We start from the raw sequence: 25,807 nt of genomic DNA on the forward strand, positions 1-25,807 counted from the left end.
CCTTGGCTACGCCACTGGGATAGAGGCCGACCGAAACTGCTTTTTTTTCAGTTTCAGCCAAAACTGAAACTGCCACTGAAACTACCTGAAAGCTTTCAGCCGAAACTAAAACCGAAAACTCAAATTTAGTTGTGTGACTGTGAACCAGTGAGGGCTGCTTCTACTCTGTATCCCTCTGCTAAAGCCACAGTATCCAAGTCAGAATATCATTTAAATAATGAAAAAACATATTTTACTTCCAAGCAAAATAGCCTCTGCACACCTGGACTGCAGCTAATGAAAACGGAAACTGAAAGCCATGGTTCTTTTCAGTGGCTGACTTTGAGAGGCATAATCGAAAGGGACATCCTCGTTTCGATTTGGATGTCCTCGCAAAACATCCCCATCCAGGGGCAGGGAAACCGTATTTTTGAAACAAGATGGACGTCCATATTTCATTTCGATAATACAGTCAGGGATGCCCAAATCCTGAAATTTGGTCGTCCTTAGAGATGGTCGTCCCTAGACTTGGTCGTTTCTGATTTTCGGCGATAATGGAAACCAAGGATGTCCATCTCAGAAACGACCAAATGCAAGCCATTTGGTCATGGGCGGAGCCAGCATTTGTAGTGCACTGGTCCCCCTGACATGCCAAGACACCAACCGGGCACCCTAGTGGGCAATGCAGTGGACTTCATAAATTGCTCCCAGGAACATAGCTCCCTTACCTTATGTGCTGAGCCCCCAAAACCCACTACCCACAACTGTACACCATTACCATAGCCCTTATGGGTGAAGGGGGGCACCTAGATGTGGGTACAGTGGGTATGTGGTGGGTTTTGGAGGTCTCGCTATTTCCTCACTCAAAGAATAGCTAAGCTCTGGAACTCACTGCCAGAGGATGTGGTAACAGCAGTTAGTGTACGTGGGTTTTAAAAAAGGTTTGGACAGGTTCCTGGAGGAAATGTCCATAGCCTGTGATTGAGATGGACATGGGGGAAGCAACCGCTTGCCCGTGGATTGGTAGCATGGAATGAAGCTACTATTTGTGTTTCTGCCAGGTACTTGTGACCTAGATTGGCCACTGTTTGGTAAACAGGATACTGGGCTAGATGGACCATTGGTCTGACCCAATATTGCTATTCTAATGTTCCTACGTTCCTGTGAAACCCTGAGAGTCAATCTTGTACTTCAAGGGCAGTGTTGCAGGGTTTGGCTTGGAGACTGCAGACAAAGCCCCTCCTCAAATATTGAACCTCTGCTCAAGGGGGGGGGGGGAGTCTTACTGTGGTTTAGAGGGAGAGATCCTGTCCCCAAGCAAGACAGGCCCCATTAAAGACCAGGCAGAAAGCCATTTACCATCCGACACAAATTCTGATTCACATCCTGTTTCCCTAATACCATGCAAACAAGTTAGTCTTTACAGAAAATAATTAGCAGAAGTTATAAAATGTTTGCTTCATCAGATATTCAGGGATTTTCCTTATGTTCCTATAATCTTGAGTTTTAATGGTCTGCACAACACAGTGAAATCGTTGTTTAATGGCTTTGGGTTCCGTGCATATCTTGGTTTCCTACTGGTAAAAAATGCGTTATAATTTGTGTGATATGCATAGAACTATACCAGCTGGTTCCTCTTTCATTAGATTATTATTGTCCATGAGGAACTGTTCTCTTTTACTTGTAAAACTTATGTCAACAAAAAAGAAGTCCTATCTCTGTAGTCACGCGTAGTAACATTTTTTTTTTTTAATATTTAAATTTGTTTATTGATTTATCATTTAAACAAAATAAACTACATCCACAAGAATAATCTTGCTACAGAAACACAGCTCCATATACAAAACATTGTTGTTATATACATATACATAGGTTTAATCCATTTAAGGTTAGCTTCCTTAGACCACAACTGGTGCGGGGCGTACTCAATTTAGGGAAGATTTCAGAGGGGGAAAAAAAAAAAAAACTTATGTCCAAACTTGACAAGTGCATGTCTCTATTTATTCTATCTAACGTTTAGCATCCAGAAAAAACTTGAGCTGCTCCAGTACAAAGAAAACATGTTTGACCATCCCTATTTTCACTATACATTTACAGGGGTATACTAACAAAAAGGATCCTCCCAGCTCTAAAGTCTTTGATTTTAAGTTCAAAAATTCTTTCCTCCGTTGTTGCGTTTGTTTAGTTACGTCTGGGAACATCAATATCTTTGCTCCACCAAAAGGAGTTTTTGCGTTTCGAAAATATAATCGTAGTATGGAGTTCAAATCTTGTTCAAACACAAAGACCACAAGAAGAGTGGCCCTTTCTGTCACATCCTCTAGGGACTGCTCCAATATTGCGGAAATATCTTTTAAACCTTCACTTTTATCCTGTACCATAGGATATAGCGTAGTAACCTTTTTGATGGCAGAAAAAGACAACTATCCAGTTATATCCTACGTGCATTGAGGAGGAATACAACAGCCAAGAGATGTTGATCTGCATGTGAACAGACCACAAACAGAATAGAGCAGACCACTCTGTTGAAAAAAAAAACAGATATTTATTGTTCAAGATGCCCGATGTGGCTGCGTTTCGCCTTCCAAGAGACTGCGTCGGGGGCTACACTGTTCAAAATGATTAAACCAAATGCAATGATCAAACCGGTCGCAATAAATAATGAAAACAAAAAGAGTTAGTACATGCATAAAGTATTGAATACTGGATAAAAATCATGTCCCCCTTTTACTAAGGCGCGCTCACGTTTTTAGTGCGCACTAAAATTGTGGGCACGCTAAACATTAGAGAGGTAATTAAATTTGCTGATGACACAAAGTTATTCAAAGTTGTTAAATCGCGACAGGATTGTGAAAATTACAAGAGGACCTTACGAGACTGGGAGACTGGGCGGCTAAATGGCAGATGATGTTTAATGTGAGCAAGTGCAAGGTGATGCATGTGGGAAAAAAGAACCCGAATTATAGCTACGTCATGCAAGGTTCCACGTTAGGAGTTACGGACCAAGAAAGGGATCTGGGTGTCGTCGTCGATAACACACTGAAACCTTCTGCTCAGTGTGCTGCTGCGGCTAAGAAAGCGAATAGAATGTTGGGTATTATTAGGAAAGGTATGGAAAACAGGTGTGAGGATGTTATAATGCCATTGTATCGCTCCATGGTGTGACTGCACCTTGAGTATTGTGTTCAATTCTGGTCGCCGCATCTCAAGAAAGATATAGTGGAATTGGAAAAGGTGCAGCGAAGGGCGACTAAAATGATAGCGGGGATGGGACGACTTCCCTATGAAGAAAGACTAAGGAGGCTAGGGCTATTCAGCTTGGAGAAGAGACGGCTGAGGGGAGACATGATAGAGGTATATAAAATAATGAGTGGAGTGGAACAGGTGGGTGTGAAGCGTCTGTTCACGCTTTCCAAAAATACTAGGACTAGGGGGCATGCGATGAAACTACAGTGTAGTAAATTTAAAACAAATCGGAGAAAATCTTTCTTCACCCAACGTGTAATTAAACTCTGGAATTCGTTGCCGGAGAACGTGGTGAAGGCGGTTAGCTTAGCAGAGTTTAAAAAGGGGTTGGACGGTTTCCTAAAGGACAAGTCCATAAACCACTACTAAATGGACTTGGGAAAAATCCACAATTCCAGGAATAACAAGTATAGAATGTTTGTACGTTTGGGAAGCTCGCCAGGTGCCCTTGGCCTGGATTGGCCGCTGTCGTGGACAGGATGCTGGGCTCGATGGACCCTTGGTCTTTTCCCAGTATGGCATTACTTATGTACTTATGCCTATAGGAATGCATTGGAGTCTCTAACGTTTAGCGCACACTTAAAACATGAGCGCGCCTTAGTAGAAGGGACCCCATAAGTCTTAAAAGTTTAGATCCTGGAAATGTTCTATCAGTCAAGATTTTTTTCACATATATCCATGTTCTAAACTTTTAAGACGTGATTTTTATTCAGTCCTGAAGACTTTGTGCATGCACTAACTCTTTTTGTTTTCTTATTTGGCTCATTATTTATTACGGGCAGACTCAAGAGAAATGTCAGGAAGTATTTTTTTCATGGCGAGGGTAGTGGATGCTTGGAATGCGCTCCCGCGGGAGGTGGTGGAGATAAAACGGTAACGGAATTCAAAAATGCATGGGATAAACACAAAGGAATCCTGTTCAGAAGGAACGGATCCACAGAAAGTTAGCGGAGATTGGGTGGCAACACCAGTAATTGGGAAGCAAAGCTAGTGCTGGGCAGACTTCTATGGTCTGTGACCTGAAAATGGCAAGGACAAATCGAGGCAAACAAGACGGGGGTCCTCACAGTTCCCGCAAAGAAGTCAAGCGGCACCAGTGACGGTGAGAGTGAGGAGAGTTCCAAATGACCAAGGCAAACAAGAAGTAAGGGCGTCAAAGAGTTTATTGGCCAAAATATGCTGACACAAAGACCCAACATGGGCCGTGTTTCAGCTAAAAAAGCCTTCATCTGGGGTCGTAAAAGTGCAGATCAATCAGCTTCACATAGACGACTGGTTGTTATGCCGTGCAGTAGTATCATCACGTCAAGTTCCACATGTTTTATGATTCTGTGACGCTGATTGATTTGCACTTTTACGACCCCTGATGAAGACTTTTTAGCTGAAACATGACCCGTGTTGGGTCTTTGTGTCAGCATATTTTGGCAAATAAACTCTTTAACGCCCTTACTTCTTGAGTGCCTTGGTCATTTGGAAGTCTCCTCATTCTCGGTGCCGAAGGACAAATCAAGGTCAGGTATACATATAAAGAAGCTCATACAATGAGTTTATCTTGTTGGGCAGACTGGATGGACCGTACCGTTCTTTATCTGCAATCATCTACTATCTACTATGTTGAGCAATATATGTATGTGGTTTTGCTCTATTTTGTTTGTGCATTATGGAAGATACATCCCACTTGTTAGCTACAGCAAGATTTCTCCTTATACGGAACAGTCTTTTCCCCCTCCTTCTTAAGTAGGTGAGAATACACGAGCCATGTTTGCTCCCTCCTGCATCCACTTTCCTCATGTCTAACTGTGATAATCTAAATAGCCACATCTACAAACAGACACAATAACCAGCACTGTCCTTAATTTAGGAACAATACACTCCTTGAACCCTCCACTCAGTGGGTGTTTCTGGTGGACCTCATATGAAATGTGCATTTCAGTTTGGGAGCTGGGTCTCCCCTGGTATGTGACTAGAAAAGATTTTTAGTTTACAATGTTATATAAGAACATAAGAATAGCCATACTGGGTCAAACCATCTAACCCAGTATCCTGTTTCCAACAATGGCCAATTCAGGTCACAATTACCCGGCAGAAACCCAAATAGTAGCAACATTCTATGCTACCAATCCCAGGGCAAGCGGTGGCTTCCCCATGTCTATCTCTGTGGGATACAAATGCTACAAATAAATAAATCTCAATGGCAGACTATGGACTTTTCCTCCAGGAACTTGTCCAAACCTTTTTTTTAACCCAGATATGGTAACCACTGTTACCACATCCTCTGGCAAAGAGTTCCAGAGCTTAACTATTTCCTCCTATTTGTTTTAAAAGTATTTCCATGTAACTTCATTGAGGGTCCCTTTTACTAAGCAGCGTAGGCGTCTATGCACGCCCAACGCGCAGCAAAATGGACTTACCGCACGACTACCACGTGGCTCTTGCAGTAATTTCATTTTTGGCACACGTCAGCTACGCGCGTATGAAAAATAATTTTTATTTTCAGTCACGCATAGCGGATGCGCGCCAAGTGGCCTCTGACGTGCATCGGTCCTTACCGCGCAGATTCCTTACCACTAGGTCTATGGCTGGCGGTGAGGTCAGACACCCAAAATGGACGCATGGCAATTTTGATTTTACCTCACGTCCATTTTCGGGGGAACGAAAAGGCCTTTTTTTACAGGCGCACTGAAAAATGATTCTGCGTGCGCCCAAAACCCGTACACCACACTACCGCAGGCCACTTTTCAGCTCACCTTTGTAAAAAGACCCCTGAGTGTCCCCTGGTCTTTGTACTTTTTGAAAGAGTAAATAATAGATTCACTTCTACCTGTTCTACACTATTCAAGATTTTGTAGACCTCAGTCGTGTTCCCCCTCAGCCGTCTCTTTTCCAAGCTGAAGAGAGCCCTAACCTCTTTAGCCTTTCCTCATATGAGTGGAGTTCTGTCCCCTTTATCATGAGTTAATGGATGTCCTCTTGTCTTCTGTTTCCCTTTCCTGTTTTGCATTTCCTCTCTGCTCCTCTCTTGTTTCTCTGTTTCGGCTGTTTTTCTCTCCTGTTCTTCTAGTCCTTCTGTTCTGAATTCATGGCAAAAAGCCAGTTTTAAAAAAAAGTAGAATTAACATGGCAGCAGCCTGAATGTAATGTCTTGTAAAACCGTTTCAGGCAACCATTACCCAGAAACATTGCCGAGGCCCTGGATCCAACCTTTCAATCCAGCCAAAAGGAGCCATCTGCCAGCGTGTTGGGAGTTCGTTCACAAGGTAACTTCTTCAGAAACTTCTTTTGCTAAAGATCCTCACAGAAACCCTGCGTCCCATTCAGAAGCTGAAGTCTAAGCAAAGGTGTCCCAGGGTCCCAGCACTCTGGTGCGGGGGCGTAGCTAGGTGGGGCCACGGGGGCATGGGCCCCCACAGATTTAGCCCTGGCCCCCTCTACTTTTGACCACCCGCCGCCGACCCTCCCCTGCCACTTTTCCCCCCTCCCACTGCCGACCTTCCCCCGCCACCACCAGGTACCTTTGCTGGCAGGGGTCCCCAACCCCCTGCAGCCAAGTGTTCTTCAGTGCCGGTCTCCAGCGCCTTCGCTGATCTGTTCCTGTGAGTCCTGACTCCTGACGTCCTGTGGGAGGGCGGATCAAAAGTGGCAGGGGAGGGTCGCTCATCGGGGGGGGGGGGGGGGCGGGTCAAAAGTAGAGGGGGCCCGGGCTAAATCTGTGCACACAGGACATCAGGAGTCAGGACTCACAGAAACAGATCAGCGAAGGCGCTGGACACCGGCACTGAAGAAGACTTTGACTGGTGGGGGTTGGGGACCCCCGCCAGCAAAAGGTACCAGGCGGTGGCGGCGATGGGGTAGGGTCAGCGGTGGCAGGGGAGGGTCGAAGTGGCTGGGAGGGGTCGGCGGCTGGGAGAGGCGGGCTAAACTGTGCCCCCTCACCTCGGGCTCTGGACCCCCCTTGCCGCCGAGATCTGGCTACGCCCCCTGCGCTGGTGTCAGGATTTAAGGCATTCTGGGGATAAATTGTACAAACGGGGCACTTCCATTTAGGCGCCCCGTAACACAAGATGAAAACATATTCATTTTTTAAAGAGAAAAACGTCTAAAAAGTGGCATAAAAACAGCATTTGAACATTTTCTCGCAAAAACGGCCAAATCAGTATTTTCAAAAACTATTTTTCAGACGTTTTTCTAAACTATTCTTCTGCAATGCATCCAAATGTCAAGGGGGCGTGTTAAGGGCGGGATTGGGTGTTCTAAAACTTGGACGTTTTCCTAGCCATAATGGGACAAAACAGAACTGACCAGGACTAAAACTAAGACATTTTGAGCTAGGCCTGTGTTTTAGAACGAATAAGGCACAAAAAAGTGCCCTAATGACCATATGACCACTGGAGGGAATCAGGAGTGACCTCCCCCTTACTTCCCCAGTGGTCATTGACCCACCCCCTCCCACCCCATAAAATGTGATTAAAAACATTACTTACCAGCCTCTATGCTAGCCTCAGATGTAATACTCCGGTCCATTAAAGCAGCATGCAGGTCCCTGAGTAGACTAGTGGTGGGTGCAGTGCAGTGCACTGCAGACAGGTGGACCCAGACCCATCCCTCCCCCTACCTGTTACACTTGTGGTGGAAACTGTGAGCCCTCCAAAACTCACCAGAAACCCACTGTACCCACATATAGGTGCCCCTTCACCCATAAGGGCTATTGTAGTGGCGAGCAGTTGGGGGTAGTAGGTTTTGGGGGGCTCAGAAGACAAGATAAGGGAGCAATGGCGAGGTGTGTACCTGGGTGTATTTAAATGAAGTCCACTTTAATGCCTCCTAGGGTGCCTCATGCTCTCCTGGGATGTCTGTGGGACCAGTCTACTAAAATACTGGCCCCTCCTACATCCCAATGGCTTTTTCACTTGGACTTTTTTTTTTTTTTTTTTTTCAAAAAAAAAACCATACAAGCACACAACCTTTTCGAAACAGTATTTTTTTGGGGAAAAAAAAAGATAGATGTTTTTCTTTTTTGAAAATGACCTTCTTTCCTATTCGGATTTTGGACGTTTTGTGCAAAACTTCCAACTCGGTACTTAGATGTCATATCGAAAATGCCCCTCCATGTGACTTTGTAAGTCTACGTGCTTTGAAATACGCCTCTTAGGCTCCCATATCACACTTGCCATAGACTTGCTGTAAATGGGGCGCTGAAATGTAGCAGCCATGCAGTAAACTGACGCTATTCTGTAAGTAGTTTACCTAGGTGTCTGCTCCCCTTACATTTGAAGATTAATTAGTTAATGAGCCTTTAATCTATTATCGGTGTTAATTGACGCTCGAGTGGATTTGCTCGTGCATCTATCTACACGCTATTCTACTACGCTGTGCACCCAAAGTGTCTCACGTGCAACCCAAAAGGTGGGGCGTGGGCTGGGTTGGGGCGACTACTGTCTTACAAAATTCCTGGGTTGTGTGCCCAAATTGCACACCAGGATTTACAGCAGGTTTCAGCAGGTGTAAGGCCTGGAATTGCACTAACGCTATTCTATATTCTATAAAGGGTGCTTGGCGCAGAGCTCTCTTTATAGAATACAAGTTTAGCATGGATCATTCCTGTGCCTACATTTGGGTGCCATATACTGAATCTGGCTCTGTGCATTTGAGTGCCTATTTGTAGAATACCACTTAGGCGTCAACATGGGCAAGTGAACACCTAAATGTCTAAAGGTTAATATTCTGTACATTTAGACGCGTGGAGGGGCATAATCGAACGGGAGCGCCCATCTCTAAGGACGGCCCCGTAAAGGGGCGTCCCAGACCGTATTATCGAAACAAGATGAGCGTCCATCTTTCATTTCGATAATACAGTCGGGGACGCCCAAATCTCAACCTGTGGGTCGACCTTAGAGATGGCCGACCTTGGTTTTCGCAGATAATGGAATCCAAAGACGCCCATCTCAGAAACGACCAAATCCAAGCCATTTGGTCGTGGGAGGAGCCAGCATTTGTAGTGCACTGGTCCCCCTCACATGCCAGGACACAAACCGGGCACCCTAGGGGGCACTGCAGTGGACTTCAGAAATTGCTGCCAGGTGCATAGCTCCCTTACCTTGGGTGCTGAGCCCCCCAAACCCCTCCCCCCCCCCCTAAATAGCAGGCTTATCTTTGGCTGCTATAAACTTAACTGGCTAGTGCTGAATTTAAGCCGTCCAAAAAACCCCCCGGATATTCAGTGCCGGTTACGGAAAAGACCCAGGTTTACCGCCGTCGGTGGCGGACAGCGCGCTGCCCAGTGCTGGCTGAATAACACCTGGCCAGTGCTTCCAATGTGACACCCACTAGTATAGAGAGGCATGCAGGAAATCTCACTATAAAAATAACACTTCCTCTTAATAACCACAGAGAGCCAACGCCTTGCTTCTCTGACAGTGGCTAAGAGTCATAGTTTCGCAATCTGTCCAAATTTGGCTGTTGGTCTATTTAGAACATACTTTTCGTCCAGAAAGTAGTTTTTTCGCTTATAATAAGCGAAGGTGTATTCACCGCGTGGTGGATCATTCTCTTTTAAAGAACATTTTTTAGTTAGGTCTGATTATTCCTATTGTGTTAACTAGACGGGTGAGAATGTAGTGTATTTAAAAGTAGATAGTGGAAAGGACGTAAACACTTAGATGGGCATGTCACGAAAAACACTTGAACGTGCTAGGTGCTAGGGCTTCTTCAAGTGGTAGCACCTGATACGTCCCATTGAACAGGACCGTGCACAGATTTTCAATAGCACTCTCCAGATAAGTAACTGCGAACTGCTCTGTCATTCTCTGGATAGTGCTGAGGCCTTGTAGAGGCAGAGCCTAGGCAGAGCTGGGATTTGGCCTAAGTTATCCATATTGGCCTGCAGCAATCAGCGTTTTGCTGACCACCGCCGGCTCTGCAAACCCAGAAATTCAATGCCAGGTCATATTCAGCACTTAACTGGCTATGGGATACTTTTGTGCAAGTCCTATTTACGTGGTTAACCTAGCCACTGAAAATTAGCAGTAAGCCACAAACAGGCGATTTAACCGACCAGCAGCCATTTCTGGCCAGTTAAATCAATTTGAATATTGATCCCTGAGCAGTGGCGTAGCTACGTGGGGCCACGGGGGCCTGGGCCCCTGTAGATTTGGCCCTGGACCCCCCTGTCAACGACCCTCTCGACCCCCCCCTCCCGCCACCAACCCTCCCCCGCAGTCACCGTCGCCTACCTTTGCTGGCGGGGGACCTCTTCTTCCAGCGCAAGGCTTCGTTCTGTTTCTTTGAGTCTTGCTTCTTTGTCCTTTCAAAACATAGACTGTAGTTTGACCGCTTTGGTCACATTTCATCATTGACAGTTCATCATGTGACAGATCATCAACTGACACTTCATCATCAAGCCAGTTCATCATGTGGCTCTTCATCACCGAGCTACTTCATCACACAACACTTCATCGTGATGTGGTGGATCATGATCTTTTGTCCAATTTGGGATTTGTGAGAAAGTCTTGTCCTGATTTCAGGGCTTCCTGAAGTCTAGGTCTTACAGAGTAAAAATGTCGGGCATATTATCAACGTCTTGGCCTCTAAGTTGTGGTGTGCCCCAACGCTTGCTCCTAGCTCCAATATTATTTTAATGTCATGATGGCTCCTCTAGGGGGAGACTTGAGTCAATGGGATTCCATCCTTTTATCTACTTGGATGATGTCACTATTTACATCCCTTTTCGAGGGGACATTCTATATAGGATTAAAACTGGCCTTGATTTAATAGAATCCTGGGCCTCTGAATTCAGGCTAAAGTTAAATCCAATGACCTATTACTGGCTAAATCCAGAGGTCAATATTCCATCCTCATTCTTCTTGATCTTTCCGCTGCTTTTGACACTGTCGATCACAGCATACTTCTCGATACCCTGTCCTCACTTGGATTCCAGGGCTCTGTCCTTTCCTGGTTCTCTTCCTACCTCTCCCCTCCGCACCTTTAGTGTTCACTCTGGTGGATCCTCTTCTACTTCTATCCCTCTACCTGTCGGCGTACCTCAGGGTTCTGTTCTTGGTCCCCTCCTCTTTGCTATCTACACTTCTTCCCTTGGTTCATTAATCTCATCCCATGGCTTTTCCTACCATCTCTATGCTGATGACTCCCAAATCTACCTTTCTACCCCTGATATCTCACCTTGCATCCAAACCAAAGTTTCAGCGTGCTTGTCTGACATTGCTGCCTGGATGTCTCAACGCCACCTGAAATTAAATATGACCAAAACCGAGCTTCTCATTTTCCCCCCCAAACCCACCTCCCCCCCCTCCGTCTTCTATTTCTGTTGATGGCTCTCTCATTCTCCCTGTCTCCTCAGCTCGAAACTGGGGTCATCTTTGACTCCTCTCTCTCCTTCTCTGCTCATATCCAGCAAACCGCCAAGACCTGTCGTTTCTTTCTTTACAACATCCGTAAAATCCGCCCCTTTCTTTCCGAGCACTCTACCAAAACCCTCATCCACACCCTTGTCACCTCTCGTTTAGACTACTGCAATCTGCTTCTTGCTGGCCTCCCACTTAGTCACCTCTCCCCTCTCCAGTCGGTTCAAAACTCTGCTGCCCGTCTCATCTTCCGCCAGGGTCGCTTTACTCATACTACCCCTCTCCTCAAGTCGCTTCACTGGCTCCCTATCCGTTTTCGCATCCTGTTCAAACTTCTTCTACTAACCTATAAATGTATTCACTCTGCTGCTCCCCAGTATCTCTCCACACTCGTCCTTCCCTACACCCCTTCCCGTGCACTCTGCTCCATGGATAAATCCTTCTTATCTGTTCCCTTCTCCACTACTGCCAACTCCAGACTTCGCGCCTTCTGTCTCGCTGCACCCTACGCCTGGAATAAACTTCCTGAGCCCCTACGTCTTGCCCCATCCTTGGCCACCTTTAAATCTAGACTGAAAGCCCACCTCTTTAACATTGCTTTTGACTCGTAACCACTTGTAACCACTCGCCTCCACCTACCCTCCTCTCTTCCTTCCCGTTCACATTAATTGATTTGATTACTTTATTTATTTTTTGTCTATTAGATTGTAAGCTCTTTGAGCAGGGACTGTCTTTCTTCTATGTTTGTGCAGCGCTGCGTACGCCTTGTAGCGCTATAGAAATGCTAAATAGTAGTAGTAGTAGTAGTAGTAGAAGATGAAAATTTGGGTAGTAACTCATCTGTTTGACCATGATCCCTGCAGCAATTTTAGCATTGACTGTATTTCTTATCCTTTGAAGACCACTCTAGAAATTGTAGGCGGTGTTGTTGATTGGCACTTAACCTTTCAATCTCAGGTGTCCTCGGGGGTTACTAAATCTTTTAAATTACTTTGGAAGCTGAAGCATATTAGGCCCCTTTTTTCAACTGATATTTTCAGATTACTGGTCCAATCTCTTGTTTTGACCCAATTTGATTATTGTAATTCCATCTATGCAGGGTGTAAAGAATATATCTTAAAGAAACAGTCGTTGAATTCAAACATGCGTGGGATAAACACAAAGGAATCCGGTTTTGAAGGAACGGATCCATGGAATCTTAGTGGAGATTGGGTGGCAACGCCGGTAATTGGGAAACAAAATGGGAGCTGGGCAGACTTCTATGGTCTATGCCCTGATTGGGACTGAATAGATAGGGATGGGCTGGAGTGTAAATTTTAAGGGCTTCGACGTTAGCTCCAGAACTTAGTACAAGAAGAGTGCTGGGTAGACTTCTACGGTCTGTGCCCTGAGAAAGGCAAGGACAAATCAAGCTCATGTATACATAAAAGTATCACATACCACGTAAATCAGTTTATCTTGTTGGGCAGAGTGGATGGACCGTACAGGTGTTATCTGACATCATTTACCCTCTTCACCCTTTAACCCACTCCCTCAACCAACCAACCCAGGCCTCCTTCTCCTCTTTTCCTGATATCACCGAGGAGGAAACCACCCACCTTCTTTCCTCCTTGAAATGCACCACCTGTTCTTCTGATCCCATCCCCACCAACTTACTTAACACCATCTCTCCTACTGTCACCCCCCCCCATCTGTCATATCCTCAACCTCTCTCTCTCTCCACTGCAACTGTCCCTGACACCTTCAAGCATGCTGTAGTCACACCACTCCTCAAAAAACCTTCACTAGACCCTATCTGTCCCTCCAACTACCGCCCCATTTCCCTCCTGCCCTTCCTCTCCAAGATACTTGAACCGCCGTTCACAGCTGTTGCCTTGATTTTCTCTCCTCTCATGCCATCCTCGATCCGCTTCAATCCGGCTTTCGCCCTCTACACTCGACAGAAACGGCACTATCTAAAGTCTGTAATGACCTGTTCCTTGCCAAATCCAAAGGTCGTTACTCCATCCTCATCCTCCTCGACCTTTCTGTCGTTTTTGACACTGTCAATCACAACTTACTTCTTGCCACACTGTCCTCATTTGGGTTCCAGGGCTCTGTCCTCTCCTGGTTCTCCTCTTATCTCTCCCACCGTACCTTCAGAGTACATTCTCATGGATCTTCCTCCACCCCCATCCCGCTCTCTGTTGGAGTTCTTCAGGGATCCGTCCTTGGACCCCTTCTTTTTTCAATCTATACCTCTTCCCTGGGCTCGCTGATCTCATCTCATGGTTTCCAATGTCATCTTTATGCTGACGACACCCAGCTTTATCTCTCCACACCAGACATCACTGCGGAAACCCAGGCCAAAGTATCGGCCTGCTTATCTGACATTGCTGCCTGGATGTCCAACCGCCACCTGAAACTGAACATGGCCAAGACTGAGCTTATTGTCTTTCCACCCAAACCCACTTCTCCTCTCCCTCCACTCTCTATCTCAGTTGATAACACCCTCATCCTCCCCGTCTCATCTGCCCGCCAGTTCGCCAACGCGGTAAGGTTTTTTTTTTTAATACAACTCGACGGCGCCCTTGAAGGCAGGCTGCTTTTACAACCCCCGCTCGCCTACCAGGATGTCATCATTTGTTGCAGTTAGGTATTGTTATTATCTGTAAATATAATGCATTTGCTTTTAAAAGGTTGATGGTAGCTCGCTGCTGGTGAAGAATTTAAAATCGGTCATAATTACAAACTGAGTTTGTACAAACAAAGAAGAACTCTAATGTCTAGGGACAACTATTTTTGTACTTTCAGAATGAGTGTAAGAATACACAGTTATAACGCTGAATGTTCTCACAGACAGAAGAGCATACCCCACCAACCCAACATAAACATTTACCTGGACACCTGCGACACAATATAACAAAAGACCGTAATGGACATTACCTGACTCTTCCTCCCCCCTCCCTCTCCAAGTTCCCCCCAATTGTACCTACCATGCATGTACCTTATCTACCATAATATCACCTTATATCATTCATACCTTATATTTGTTCAGACCGGACCGGCAAACTCGATAACGGTAATATGTAAGCCACATTGAACCTGGAAAAAGGTGGGAAAATGTGGGATACAAATGTAACAAATAAAATAAAAGAAATATGATCCTCGCTAAAACTTCTTGCACATAAATCTATGCCCTGAATCAGGGGCATAGCCAGGGCTCGAGGGGGCCAGAGCGCAAGGTGGAGGGGCACATTTTGGTTGCTGCCGCCACCTCCGCCGCTGTAAACACCTTGGCCGGCGGGGGTCCTCAACCCCTGCTAGCTGAAGACTTCGTCCAGCACTGGTCTCCGGCGCCGCCGCATTGCCTGCCCTGCCCTCTCTTCCCCTCACGTCTGGCACGCTTCTTTTAGTGAGACTTCATCTTCACTAAAAGACGCGTGCCGGACGTGAGGGAGAGAGCAGGGCAGGCAATGCAGCGGTGCCGCCACGGACCAGCGCTGGACAAAGTCTTCAGCTGGCGGGGGTTGGGGACCTCAGGAAGGCAGCATATCAAATGCAAAATGATTAAAGGGATGGAATTCCTCTCATATAAGGAAAGGTTTAAGAGGTTTGGGCTCTTTAGCCTGGAAAAGAGACGGCTGAGGGAAGATATGATAGAGGTCTACAAAATCCCAAGTGGTGTAGAACGGGTAAACATGAATCGATTTTTTACTCTTTCAAAAAGTACAAAGGCTGATGGACACTCAATGAAGTTACATGGGAACACTTTTAAAATGGAGAACGTATTTTTTTTACTCAACGAATAGTTAAGTTCTGGAACTCATTGCCAGAGGATGCGGTTACAGTGGTTAGCATATCTGGGTTTAAAAACATTTGGTCAAGAAAGTCCATGTAGTTTGCTATTGAGATAGACATGGGGAAGCCACTGCTTGCCCTGGGATCGGTAGCAGGGAATCTTACTACTCTTTGGGTTCTGGAATCTTACTCTTTGGATTCGGGAATCTTGTTACTCTTGGGAATTCTAGAATCTTGCTACTCTTTGGGATTCCGGAATCTTGCTACTCTTTGGATTCGGGAATCTTGTTACTCTTGGGAATTCGAATCTTGCTACTCTTTGGGTTCTGGAATCTTGTTACTCTTTGGATTCAGGAATCTTGTTACTCTTGGGAATTCTAGAATCTTGCTGCTCTTTGGGATTCCGGAATCTTGCTACTCTTTGGATTCGGGAATCTTGTTACTCTTGGGAATTCTCGAATCTTGCTACTCTTTGGGTTCTGGAATCTTGTTACTCTTTGGATTCGGGAATCTTGTTACTCTTGGGAATTCTAGAATCTTGCTGCTCTTTGGGATTCCGGAATCTTGCTACTCTTTGGGATTCTGCCGTGGTCTTGTGACCTGGATTGACCACTGCTAGAAGCCAGATAACCTGGGCTAGATGGACCGTCGATCTGACCCAGTACGGCAATTCTTATGACACACAAAGACGCACACACATACATACACACCTCCTGTAGCCTGTGTCACCCAAACAAGACATCCTTTCTCATTTCTTTGCACACCTAGTCCTTGAAAAGTCGTGCATGAGTTTGCAAACAGAGGAAGGAGAAATGTGCCATATTTTAAAAATGTTTATATTGTCTTAGGGTATTGTTGTAATGTTCTGTGTTTATTGTTATATTCCTGTACGTTACCCTGAGCAGTCCTGCAAAGGGGACTGGGATGGGTTACACATTTTGGAATGAATAAATGCACATCCCTTGTGTCTCCCATGTCTGTTTGAAAACCCGTATGTTTAAGTGTGGAGCAGAGCATCCCCCCCCAAACTTGAGCCTCCTTAGCTCTCTGTATTTCATAGGTGTTGCCGGGTAGTCCTCCACTCCACTGAATGCCAGCCCTGTTCTTCCCCTCCCTCATCCCCGTTTGTAGTGGTGAGTCTGCAGATCGTCAAAAGCAGTGTTCAAAGAGAGGACTAGAGGAAGGGCTGATGCCTCTGAATGGTTTTCTGTTTTCATAGCAGATGCAAAGGAGGAAGTGTAAATATAATGAGTGAGTCACCTGGGATTTGGTAAACTTGTGTTTTTACTTTGCAAGCACCTCTGTAAAGATTTACGATAAAATATGCAAACTAATCTGTTTATGTTAAAGTCCATGAGCCATCAGCAAGAAATGTATTGAGGGGAAACCCGATGGGAATTCCTTCTTCCTTCGTGTTAAATAGATGATTAAGGTTTCCCCACGAAAATAAGAAGCACTGTTGAGGTCAACTGAAGAAAATTAACGCACCAACTGCACGGTAACCCCTCCGTGGGGTCCTTTTACTAAGGTGCGCTAACCAGGGGCGTATCTGTAATGGGGCCAACGGGCGCCTGGCCCCCGCTACCGCTGCCAACCCCCCTGCGCCGCCAATGGAAGCCTATGGGACGCGCCGGGGGGAGGGCAAAATGGCCCCCGCACTTCGGGCTCTGGCCCCCCCTACCAGGGAAAGTCAGATACGCCCCTGGCGCTAACGGATTTAGTACGGCTAAATGCCATAATATTTTTATGGGCTGCATGGCATTTAACACATGCTAAATCTGTTAGTGTACCTTTTTTTTTTTTTTATTACATTTGTACCCCGCGCTTTCCCACTCATGGCAGGCTCAATGCGGCTTACATGGGGCGATGGAGAGTTAAGTGACTTGCCCAGAGTCACAAGGAGTTGCCTGTGCTGGGAATTGAACTTGGTTCCTCAGTTCCCCAGGACCAAATTCCACCACCCTAACCACTAGGCCACTCCTCCACTGTTGCTACTATTTGAGATTCTACATGGAATGTTGCTATTCCACTAGAGACCCCTATGTCTCTTGTGATAGCAAATAAATTTTTTTTTTTAACTTGTGCTCATGTATCACAAGACGTTGTCGTCATGAAGTGAATCATAAGCTTAATCTGCCCCATATTTAAAACCATTTAACCAGCCAGGAACGGCTTCTGGCTGGTTAAATGGCACTTAACTGGCTATCCGGGAGATCGTCGGTTGTCTCCCACTGAATGTTACTGGTTAGTGCTTAGCAGATAACCAGTTATATCGCATGATATAACCCAACTATCCACTAATATTCAGCGCATCGCCAGCTAAGTTTGGCATCCAAATTCAGCCGCCGTAATAGCAGGCCTATGTTTGGCCGGTTTCAACTTAACTGGGTAGCGCTGAATAACGGCTTGGCCACTTAAATTGAAACTAGCCAAAAAACACCCGGATATTCAATGCTGGTCACTGGAAACAGCCTGGCATTGAATATCTACCCTCAGTGCCAACCGCGGGAGTCAGCCAGGCTGACTCCAGCGGTCCAAATATCGGGCCCAATCTCTCCGCAGATTTAATCATTGCCCTCAAAGCCAAATTTGTTTTTTAAATGTGGCATCTCAATCTCAGTGTACAAAACAAAAGCTTAAAATCAAAATTTTCTGCAAAATTAAAGTTTCTCGCCAAACACTGCTGCGGGTTTCCATTTCAAAGTTGCCTTGGCTACTGTATCGCTGGTGTTAAAGGCCAGATGACACGAGCTAGCCACATGGGAAGCTAGGGAGGCGAAAGGGAACCTGAAGCGGAAAAAACATTTTCTCTTGATATGGAGTTCTTACATACAAGAGGGCGAAGCTTGCTTCTTAACCTGCTGTGAATAGGAGCAGAAGGCTTTAAGATGAACATTGTTCTTCACCCTGGCAGTGGTTGGCACAAAGGGGGGGAGGGAGGAGATAGGCCCTACCTGGGCTATCAGAAACTAAGTTCAGGTAGGCAGAGAGGAAGTACGAGGTATATGGAGAGAAGGGGGGAGGGGGGGCAGTGGCGTTCCTAGCCTAGATGGCACCCGGGACGGATCGCCGATGCGCCCCCCCCCCCCCCCCAAATGACACCCCCCCCCCCCGGTGCACGCTGCTGGGGGGTGGTGCCGCAGTGCGTGCCTGTCTGCTCCCAGTTCGCTACGCTCACTAAGTTCTCTCTTCGCTGCAGCTCCCTCCCTCTGCCCCGGAACAGGAAGTAACCTGTTCCGGGGCAGAAGGAGGGAGCTGCTGCAGCAAACGAGAGAATTTAGCGAGCGTAGCGAACTGGAAGCAGACAGGCGCATGCTGCGGCACCACCCCCCCAGCGGCGTGCACCCAGGGTGGACCGCCCCCCCCTTTGGTACGCCACTGGGTGGGGAATGGGGAGGGGGAGGGAAGGATAGGGGTGGGAAGGGGGTAAAAACGTTAAAGGTTTGCTGACGGAATGCGGCACATGGGTGTGAGGAGTTATGTCAAATTTTGAATATTTACACCTTTAAAAGGTGGAATAAGTTTGTTTCGGTTAACGTGTCATCAAGGTAAATGTTGAACATCTGAGAGTGGGAAGGAAGGGGGGAGAAAAAAGTAAAAAAGATTGATGACAACATGTTTAATTATGTCATTGTTGCAGCTAATCTTCTTTCTAGGACAGTTGATGCAAAATATTATGTATGTGTGCTTTCTGTGATGTCATTAATAAAAATTGTTGAAACATAAAGGCCAATGATGATGGTTTAAGCAATGGTGTGACGAGGTCTTTTCTCTTAAATTTAGATTGCCCGGTTTCTTCACAGCCTTGTGCCGTCCCAGTCGAAGGCTTCTATGACTTTTTGGATGACGGCAACGAACCAGTGTTTGTTTCACCAACCAAACGCCAACCGGAGAAACTAGGACAGCAGAAGTCGAGAGACAAGAAAGAGGGTTGCAAACAGCAGTGAACCGCGTCCACGTCACTTCCCCTAGACCTTCCTGTTTCTTTGCAGGCTCTTCGGTCATGGGGATCACACAGGGGCTTGATCCAGACGCCATAGAAGGGCTGACCACGGTCAGTCGCTACAGCCGTTGTTTAAACAGTAAAGGAAAAAGGCAAGGATGCCCTCCATGGGGAAGGTGAACTGCTCTGAGTCAGAATGCCAGCTCTGCTGTAGTATTTTTTTGGTAATTATAATGTGCTTTAGAGGTAAGCTGGCATTTCTCTAGGAATTGGCTCTCTCTCTCTATAAATGTACTCACTCTGCTGCTCCCCAGTATCTCTCCACACTCGTCCTTCCCTACACCCCTTCCCGTGCACTCCGCTCCATGGATAAATCCTTCTTATCTGTTCCCTTCTCCACTACTGCCAACTCCAGCTTCGCGCCTTCTGTCTCGCTGCACCCTACGCCTGGAATAAACTTCCTGAGCCCCTACGTCTTGCCCCATCCTTGGCCACCTTTAAATCTAGACTGAAAGCCCACCTCTTTAACATTGCTTTTGACTCGTAACCACTCGCCTCCACCTACCCTCCTCTCTTCCTTCCTGTTCACATTAATTGATTTGCTTACTTTATTTATTTTTTGTCTATTAGATTGTAAGCTCTTTGAGCAGGGACTGTCTTTCTTCTATGTTTGTGCAGCGCTGCGTATGCCTCGTAGCGCTATAGAAATGCTAAATAGTAGTAACCTATAAATGTACTCACTGCTGCTCCCCAGTATCTCTCCACACTCGTCCTTCCCTACACCCCTTCCCGTGCACTCCGCTCCATGGATAAATCCTTCTTATCTGTTCCCTTCTCCACTTCTGCCAACTCCAGACTTCGCGCCTTCTGTCTCGCTGCACCCTACGCCTGGAATAAACTTCCTGAGCCCCTACGTCTTGCCCCATCCTTGGCCACCTTTAAATCTAGACTGAAAGCCCACCTCTTTAACATTGCTTTTGACTCGTAACCACTCGCCTCCCCTGCCCTCCTCTCTTCCTTCCTGTTCACATTAATTGATTTGCTTACTTTATTTTTTTTTGTCTATTAGATTGTAAGCTCTTTGAGCAGGACTGTCTTTCTTCTATGTTTGTGCAGCGCTGCGTATGCCTCGTAGCGCTATAGAAATGCTAAATAGTAGTAGTAGTCTCTCTCTCTGGAATTTATGTTTTTTTAACAATATTTGAGTTGAAATTAGAGCCAACCTAATTTCATACAACAGCAGTCATAGTGGCTGCTGTCTCTTCAGAAGAATGACCCCCCCCCCCCCCCACACACACGTTTCCCTTCAGAAACTCCCCAGAGGAACTTATAGTAAAGTTCCTTTTTGAGTGTGATTCTGAATTTGTGTATGTGTGATCCGAGAACTCTGCCCTGCTGGGTTTCTGCCTGTGCTAAGCATTGCTGAACCAATGTGCTGGAGCCTGTGAATGTTGAACCCAACCTCTTGTTGAACCTTGAGGCATCCGAGGTTCCTGCTGTGACCACAGGGAATGTACAGTGGTTGCAAGCTGCTGTTGAGAATTTCCTGTGCGAAGAGGCCTTGTGCTGTTTCGGCTGGGTGTAAACACAGTGGGACATCTCATTCCAATGCATACGTATGGGGCCAGATTTAGTAAAGGTGCTGAAAAATAAGCACCGATTAAAATCAGCAGTCAGCGCTATCCTACGAAGGGCACTCCGGGATTTCCACGCCAACTTTAGGTGTGAGGACGTAGGGAAACTGAATCCTGGTGTTCAAGTTGGACACAGATTCCTGGAATTCTGTAACAGTGCACGTATCTTTTGAGAGTGCCCCGGATCCGCCCATGCCCCTCCGATGGCCATGTCCTTTTTGGGTGGCATACTATGGAATTTTGGTACACAGCATTATAACGTGCAGCCAGATGTGTGTGTGTGTGTGTGTGTGTGTGTGACCCCTAATTGGCACCAATTAACATAAATAATTGTTAGCGCCCACTTGTTAATTGGCTCGTTAATCAGTTATGTACTGAGCGCATCCCAGGATCGCACACAAATTTGAGTGACCCGCAATTCTGTAACTGGGGACTGCCATGTAGGTGCCCCTGCTGTGTGGTGAGAGCCCATTCTGTAATGGCATCTTGGTTCCCAGGTTCCATTATATAATACTAATAAAACCTGCCATTGACATGCTTGACATTTACACATTTGCATAGACCTGGCATAACTGGCAGGACCTAAGTGTGCGTAAGTTATGTACATAAGTGGGAGCCCCACCCATGTTAATGTGCCCCTTGCATTTACATAAGTACTTAAGTACATAAGTATTGCCATACTGGAAAGACCAAAGGTCCATCAAGCCCAGCATCCTGTTTCCAACAGTGGCCAATCCAGGTCATAAGTACCTGGCAGAAAAACAAAGAATATCAACATTCCATGCAGAACCCCAAAGAGTAGCAAGATTCTAGAATTCTGAAGACTAACAAGATTCCATGCAGAATTTCAATGTGTAGCAACATTCCATGTAGAACCCCAAAGAGTTCAATAAACAGTTGCTCATTCAACTTATTGCTTGTTCAACTTTTTCAATTTTTTACATGTACACCCCATTGCTTTGAAGTGTTCAAATATTTAACTTTTTTTAAAAATTTTTATGAAGACATATATAAAAAGAAGGAAAAAGCCTCTGTATTCCCGTTTTCAGTACATGTTAGTGTCTGTTAACCGGGACAGAATCTTCATAGGCTCAAAAACCTCCTCTTATTTTTAATTAACAAAACCAGGTTATTATGACGAACACTTATCTTTTAGTGCCGTCCTTGCCGTTGCAATTTAGCTTCACTCTAATATGCCGACGGGGTCCCGTTTCGCCGTGCAGGCTTTCTCAAGGGAAACATCTGTTGCTACGATGTCAATCTACTTATTCAGCCCTGCCGTGCTCACTGTCACTAACATGTACTGAAAACGGGAATACAGAGGCTTTTTCCTTCTTTTTATATATGTCTTCATAAAATTTTTAAAAAAAGTTAATATTGAACACTTCAAAGCAATGGGGTGTACATGTAAAAAATTGAAAAAGTTGAACAAGCAATAAGTTGAATGAGCAACTGTTTATTGATTGAACCACTTCGGATGGTAAAATTTTATTTGTTTCAAAGATAGTGGTATCGTCCCATTGTTTATTTAAGAACCCCAAAGAGTAACAAGATTCTAGAATTCGAAAGAATAACAAGATTCCATGCAGAATTTCAAAGTGTAGCAACATTCCATGTAGAACCCCAAAGAGTAGCAAGATTCCATTCAGAATCCCAAGTACATAAGTACATAAGTGTTGCCATACTGGGACAGACCAAAGGTCCATCAAGCCCAGCATCCTGTTTCCAACAGTGGCCAATCCAGGTCACAAATACCCGGCAAGATCCCAAAAAAGTACAAAACATTTTATACTGCTTATCCCAGAAATAGTGGATATTCCCCAAGTCCATTTAATAACTGTCTATGGACTTTTCCTTTAGGAAGCCGTCCAAACCTTTCTTTAAACTCCGCTAAGCTAACTGCCTTTACCACATTCTCTGGCAACGAATTCCAGAGTTTAATTACACGTTGAGTGAAGAAAAAGCTCCGATTCGTTTTTAATTTACTACATTGTAGCTTCATCGCATGCCCCCTAGTACTAGTATTTTGGAAAGCGTGAACAGACGCTTCACATCTACCCGTTCAACTCCACTCATTATTTTATAGACCCCTTAGGTGCTCCACTGGCACTTTTACGGGTAAGGGTGTATTATGTGCAAAAATAATAGTATTCTATGCATTTACGGGCACCAGAGGTGCATAAATTTGGGCGCACAGTGGTAGAAGGGTACATGTATGTGCCAACATGTTTAATGAGGGTTCCTGTGTGTATGTGGAAGCATTTTGACATGCAGCGAGCTTCATCAGTGCATCAGTGGCATAGCTATGTGGGGCCAGGGGGGCCTGGGCCCCTGTAGATTTGGCCCTGGACCCCCCTGCCGACGACCCTCTCGACTCCCCCCCTCCCGCTGTCGCCTGCCTTTGCAGGACGTCACAAACAGAAGGAAGTCTTTTGCGGGAAGAAGAGGACCTCGGCTGGCGGGGATTGGGGTCCCCCACCAGCAAAAGTAGGCATTGGCGGGAGGGGGGCATCGAGAGGGTCATTGGCGGGGGGGGGCAAAGTTGGTGGTGTCAGCAATGGCAGGGAGGGTCGACGGCGCTGGGGAGGGCTAAAATGCGCCCCCTCACCTCGGGCTCTGGACCCCCCTCCCGCCAAAGTCTGGCTATGCCCCGATTTCTGCATAGATGTATGGATTCATTATGACAGCTAAGGGAAATGATATCTAGCTAAAACAAAGCACTATTTTAGCAGTTTACCTACATTTTTCATTTATTCACAGATGTGGCGCTTAGGGGTCAATTTTGTAAAAGGTCATCAAGGTTAAGTGAGGAGAAGGCGTATTTTGTAAAGACACATGAGGTGCTTACAGTGGGGGAAATAAGTATTTGATCCCTTGCTGATTTTGTAGTTTGCCCACTGACAAAGACATGAGCAGCCCATAATGGAAGGGTAGGTTATTGGTAACAGTGAGAGATAGCACATCACAAATTAAATCCGGGAAAATCACATTGTGGAAAGTATATGAATTTATTTGCATTCTGCAGAGGGAAATAAGTATTTGATCCCCCACCACCAGTAAGAGATCTGGCCCCTACAGACCAGGTAGATGCTCCAAATCAACTCGTTACCTGCATGACAGACAGCTGTCGGCAATGGTCACCTGTATGAAAGACACCTGTCACAGACTCAGTGAATCAGTCAGACTCTAACCTCTACAAAATGGCCACGAGCAAGGAGCTGTCTAAGGATGTCAGGGACAAGATCATACACCTGCACAAGGCTGGAATGGGCTACAAACCATCAGTAAGACGCTGGCGGAGAAGGAGACAACTGTTGGTGCCATAGTAAGAAAATGAAGAAGTACAAAATGACTGTCAATCGACAAAGATCTGGGGCTCCACGCAAACATCTCACCTCGTGGGGTATCCTTGATCATGAGGAAGGTTAGAAATCAGCCTACAACTACAAGGGGGGAACTTGTCAATGATCTCAAGGCAGCTGGGACCACTGTCACCACGAAAACCATTGGAACACATTACGACATACGGATTGCAATCCTGCAGTGCCCGCAAGGTCCCCTGCTCCGGAAGGCACATGTGACGGCCCGTCTGAAGTTTGCCCGTGAACACCTGGATGATGCCGAGAGTGATTGGGAGAAGGTGCTGTGGTCAGATGAGACAAAATTGAGCTCTTTGGCATGAACTCAACTCGCCGTGTTTGGAGGAAGAGAAATGCTGCCTATGACCCAAAGAACACCGTCCCCACTGTCAAGCATGGAGGTGGAAATGTTATGTTTGGGGGTGTTTTCTCTGCTAAGGGCACAGGACTACTTCACCGCATCAATGGGAGAATGGATTGGGCCATGTACCGTACAATTCTGAGTGACAACCTCCTTCCTCCGCCAGGGCCTTAAAAATGGGTCGTGGCTGGGTCTTCCAGCACGACAATGACCCAAAACATACAGCCAAGGCAACAAAGGAGTGGCTCAGGAAGAAGCACATTAGGGTCATGGAGTGGCCTAGCCAGTCCCAGACCTTAATCCCATTGAAAACTTATGGAGGGAAGCTGAAGCTGCGAGTTGCCAAGCGACAGCCCAGAACTCTTAATGATTTAGAGATGATCTGCAAAGAGGAGTGGACCAAAATTCCTCCTGACATGTGTGCAAACCTCATCATCACTACAGAAGACGTCTGACCGCTGTGCTTGCCAACAAGGGTTTTGCCACCAAGTATTAGGTCTTGTTTGCCAGAGGGATTAAATACTTATTTCCCTCTGCAGAATGCAAATAAATTCATATACTTTCCACAATGTGATTTTCCGGATTTAATTTGTGATGTGCTATCTCTCACTGTTACCAATAACCTACCCTTCAATTATGGGCTGCTCATGTCTTTGTCAGTGGGCAAACTTACAAAATCAGCAAGGGATCAAATACTTATTTCCCCCACTGTATGTGACTTTAAAAATACTGGTGCAAATCCGGTAGGAATTGCCTCTAGACTTAAGGCGCCGACATTTTGCCTGTCCAAAACCAGGTGGAAATGTACAAGCGTATGTGATAAAACGTGCACTTAAATCATGACTCCGCCCACACTCTGACCTCCCCTGAGCACCCCCATTGTAAAAGTATTATGTGCTTGCACCTTGCGTAATCATAGGCGTGGAGACCCTTTATGTACCTGAAATACTACTACTACTACTTAACATTTCTAGAGCCCTACTAGGGTTACGCATCGCTGTGCAAATTAATAACTAAGGACGGTCCCTGCTCAGAAGAGCTTACAATCTAAAGGACGAAATGTCAAGTTGGGGTAGTCTAGATTTCCTGAGTAGAGGTTTTCTAAAATAGTGTTTTAGATGTGAAATTGGGTTGGAAAGTTACCCTCC

General features: G+C 45.9%; 1 protein-coding gene across 2 annotated transcripts in view; it reads left to right on the forward strand.

Annotated features, from left to right (window-relative positions):
• The window catches only part of LOC115458857 (coiled-coil domain-containing protein 50-like), a 150,582-nt gene extending 130,939 nt beyond the window's left edge, over positions 1-19,643 (forward strand). For both annotated transcript variants that reach the window (XM_030188695.1, XM_030188696.1), the window contains 2 exons: positions 6,385-6,482; positions 19,146-19,643. In XM_030188695.1, coding sequence (XP_030044555.1) covers positions 6,385-6,482; positions 19,146-19,309 — 262 coding nt within the window. In that variant the 3' untranslated portion in view covers positions 19,310-19,643. The remainder of the gene's footprint in view (positions 1-6,384; positions 6,483-19,145) is intronic.
• The last annotated feature ends 6,164 nt before the right edge of the window (positions 19,644-25,807 follow it).

The sequence above is a fragment of the Microcaecilia unicolor genome, unplaced genomic scaffold (genome assembly GCF_901765095.1).
Source record: "Microcaecilia unicolor unplaced genomic scaffold, aMicUni1.1, whole genome shotgun sequence".
In the NCBI taxonomy this organism is placed as follows: Eukaryota; Metazoa; Chordata; class Amphibia; order Gymnophiona; family Siphonopidae; genus Microcaecilia; species Microcaecilia unicolor.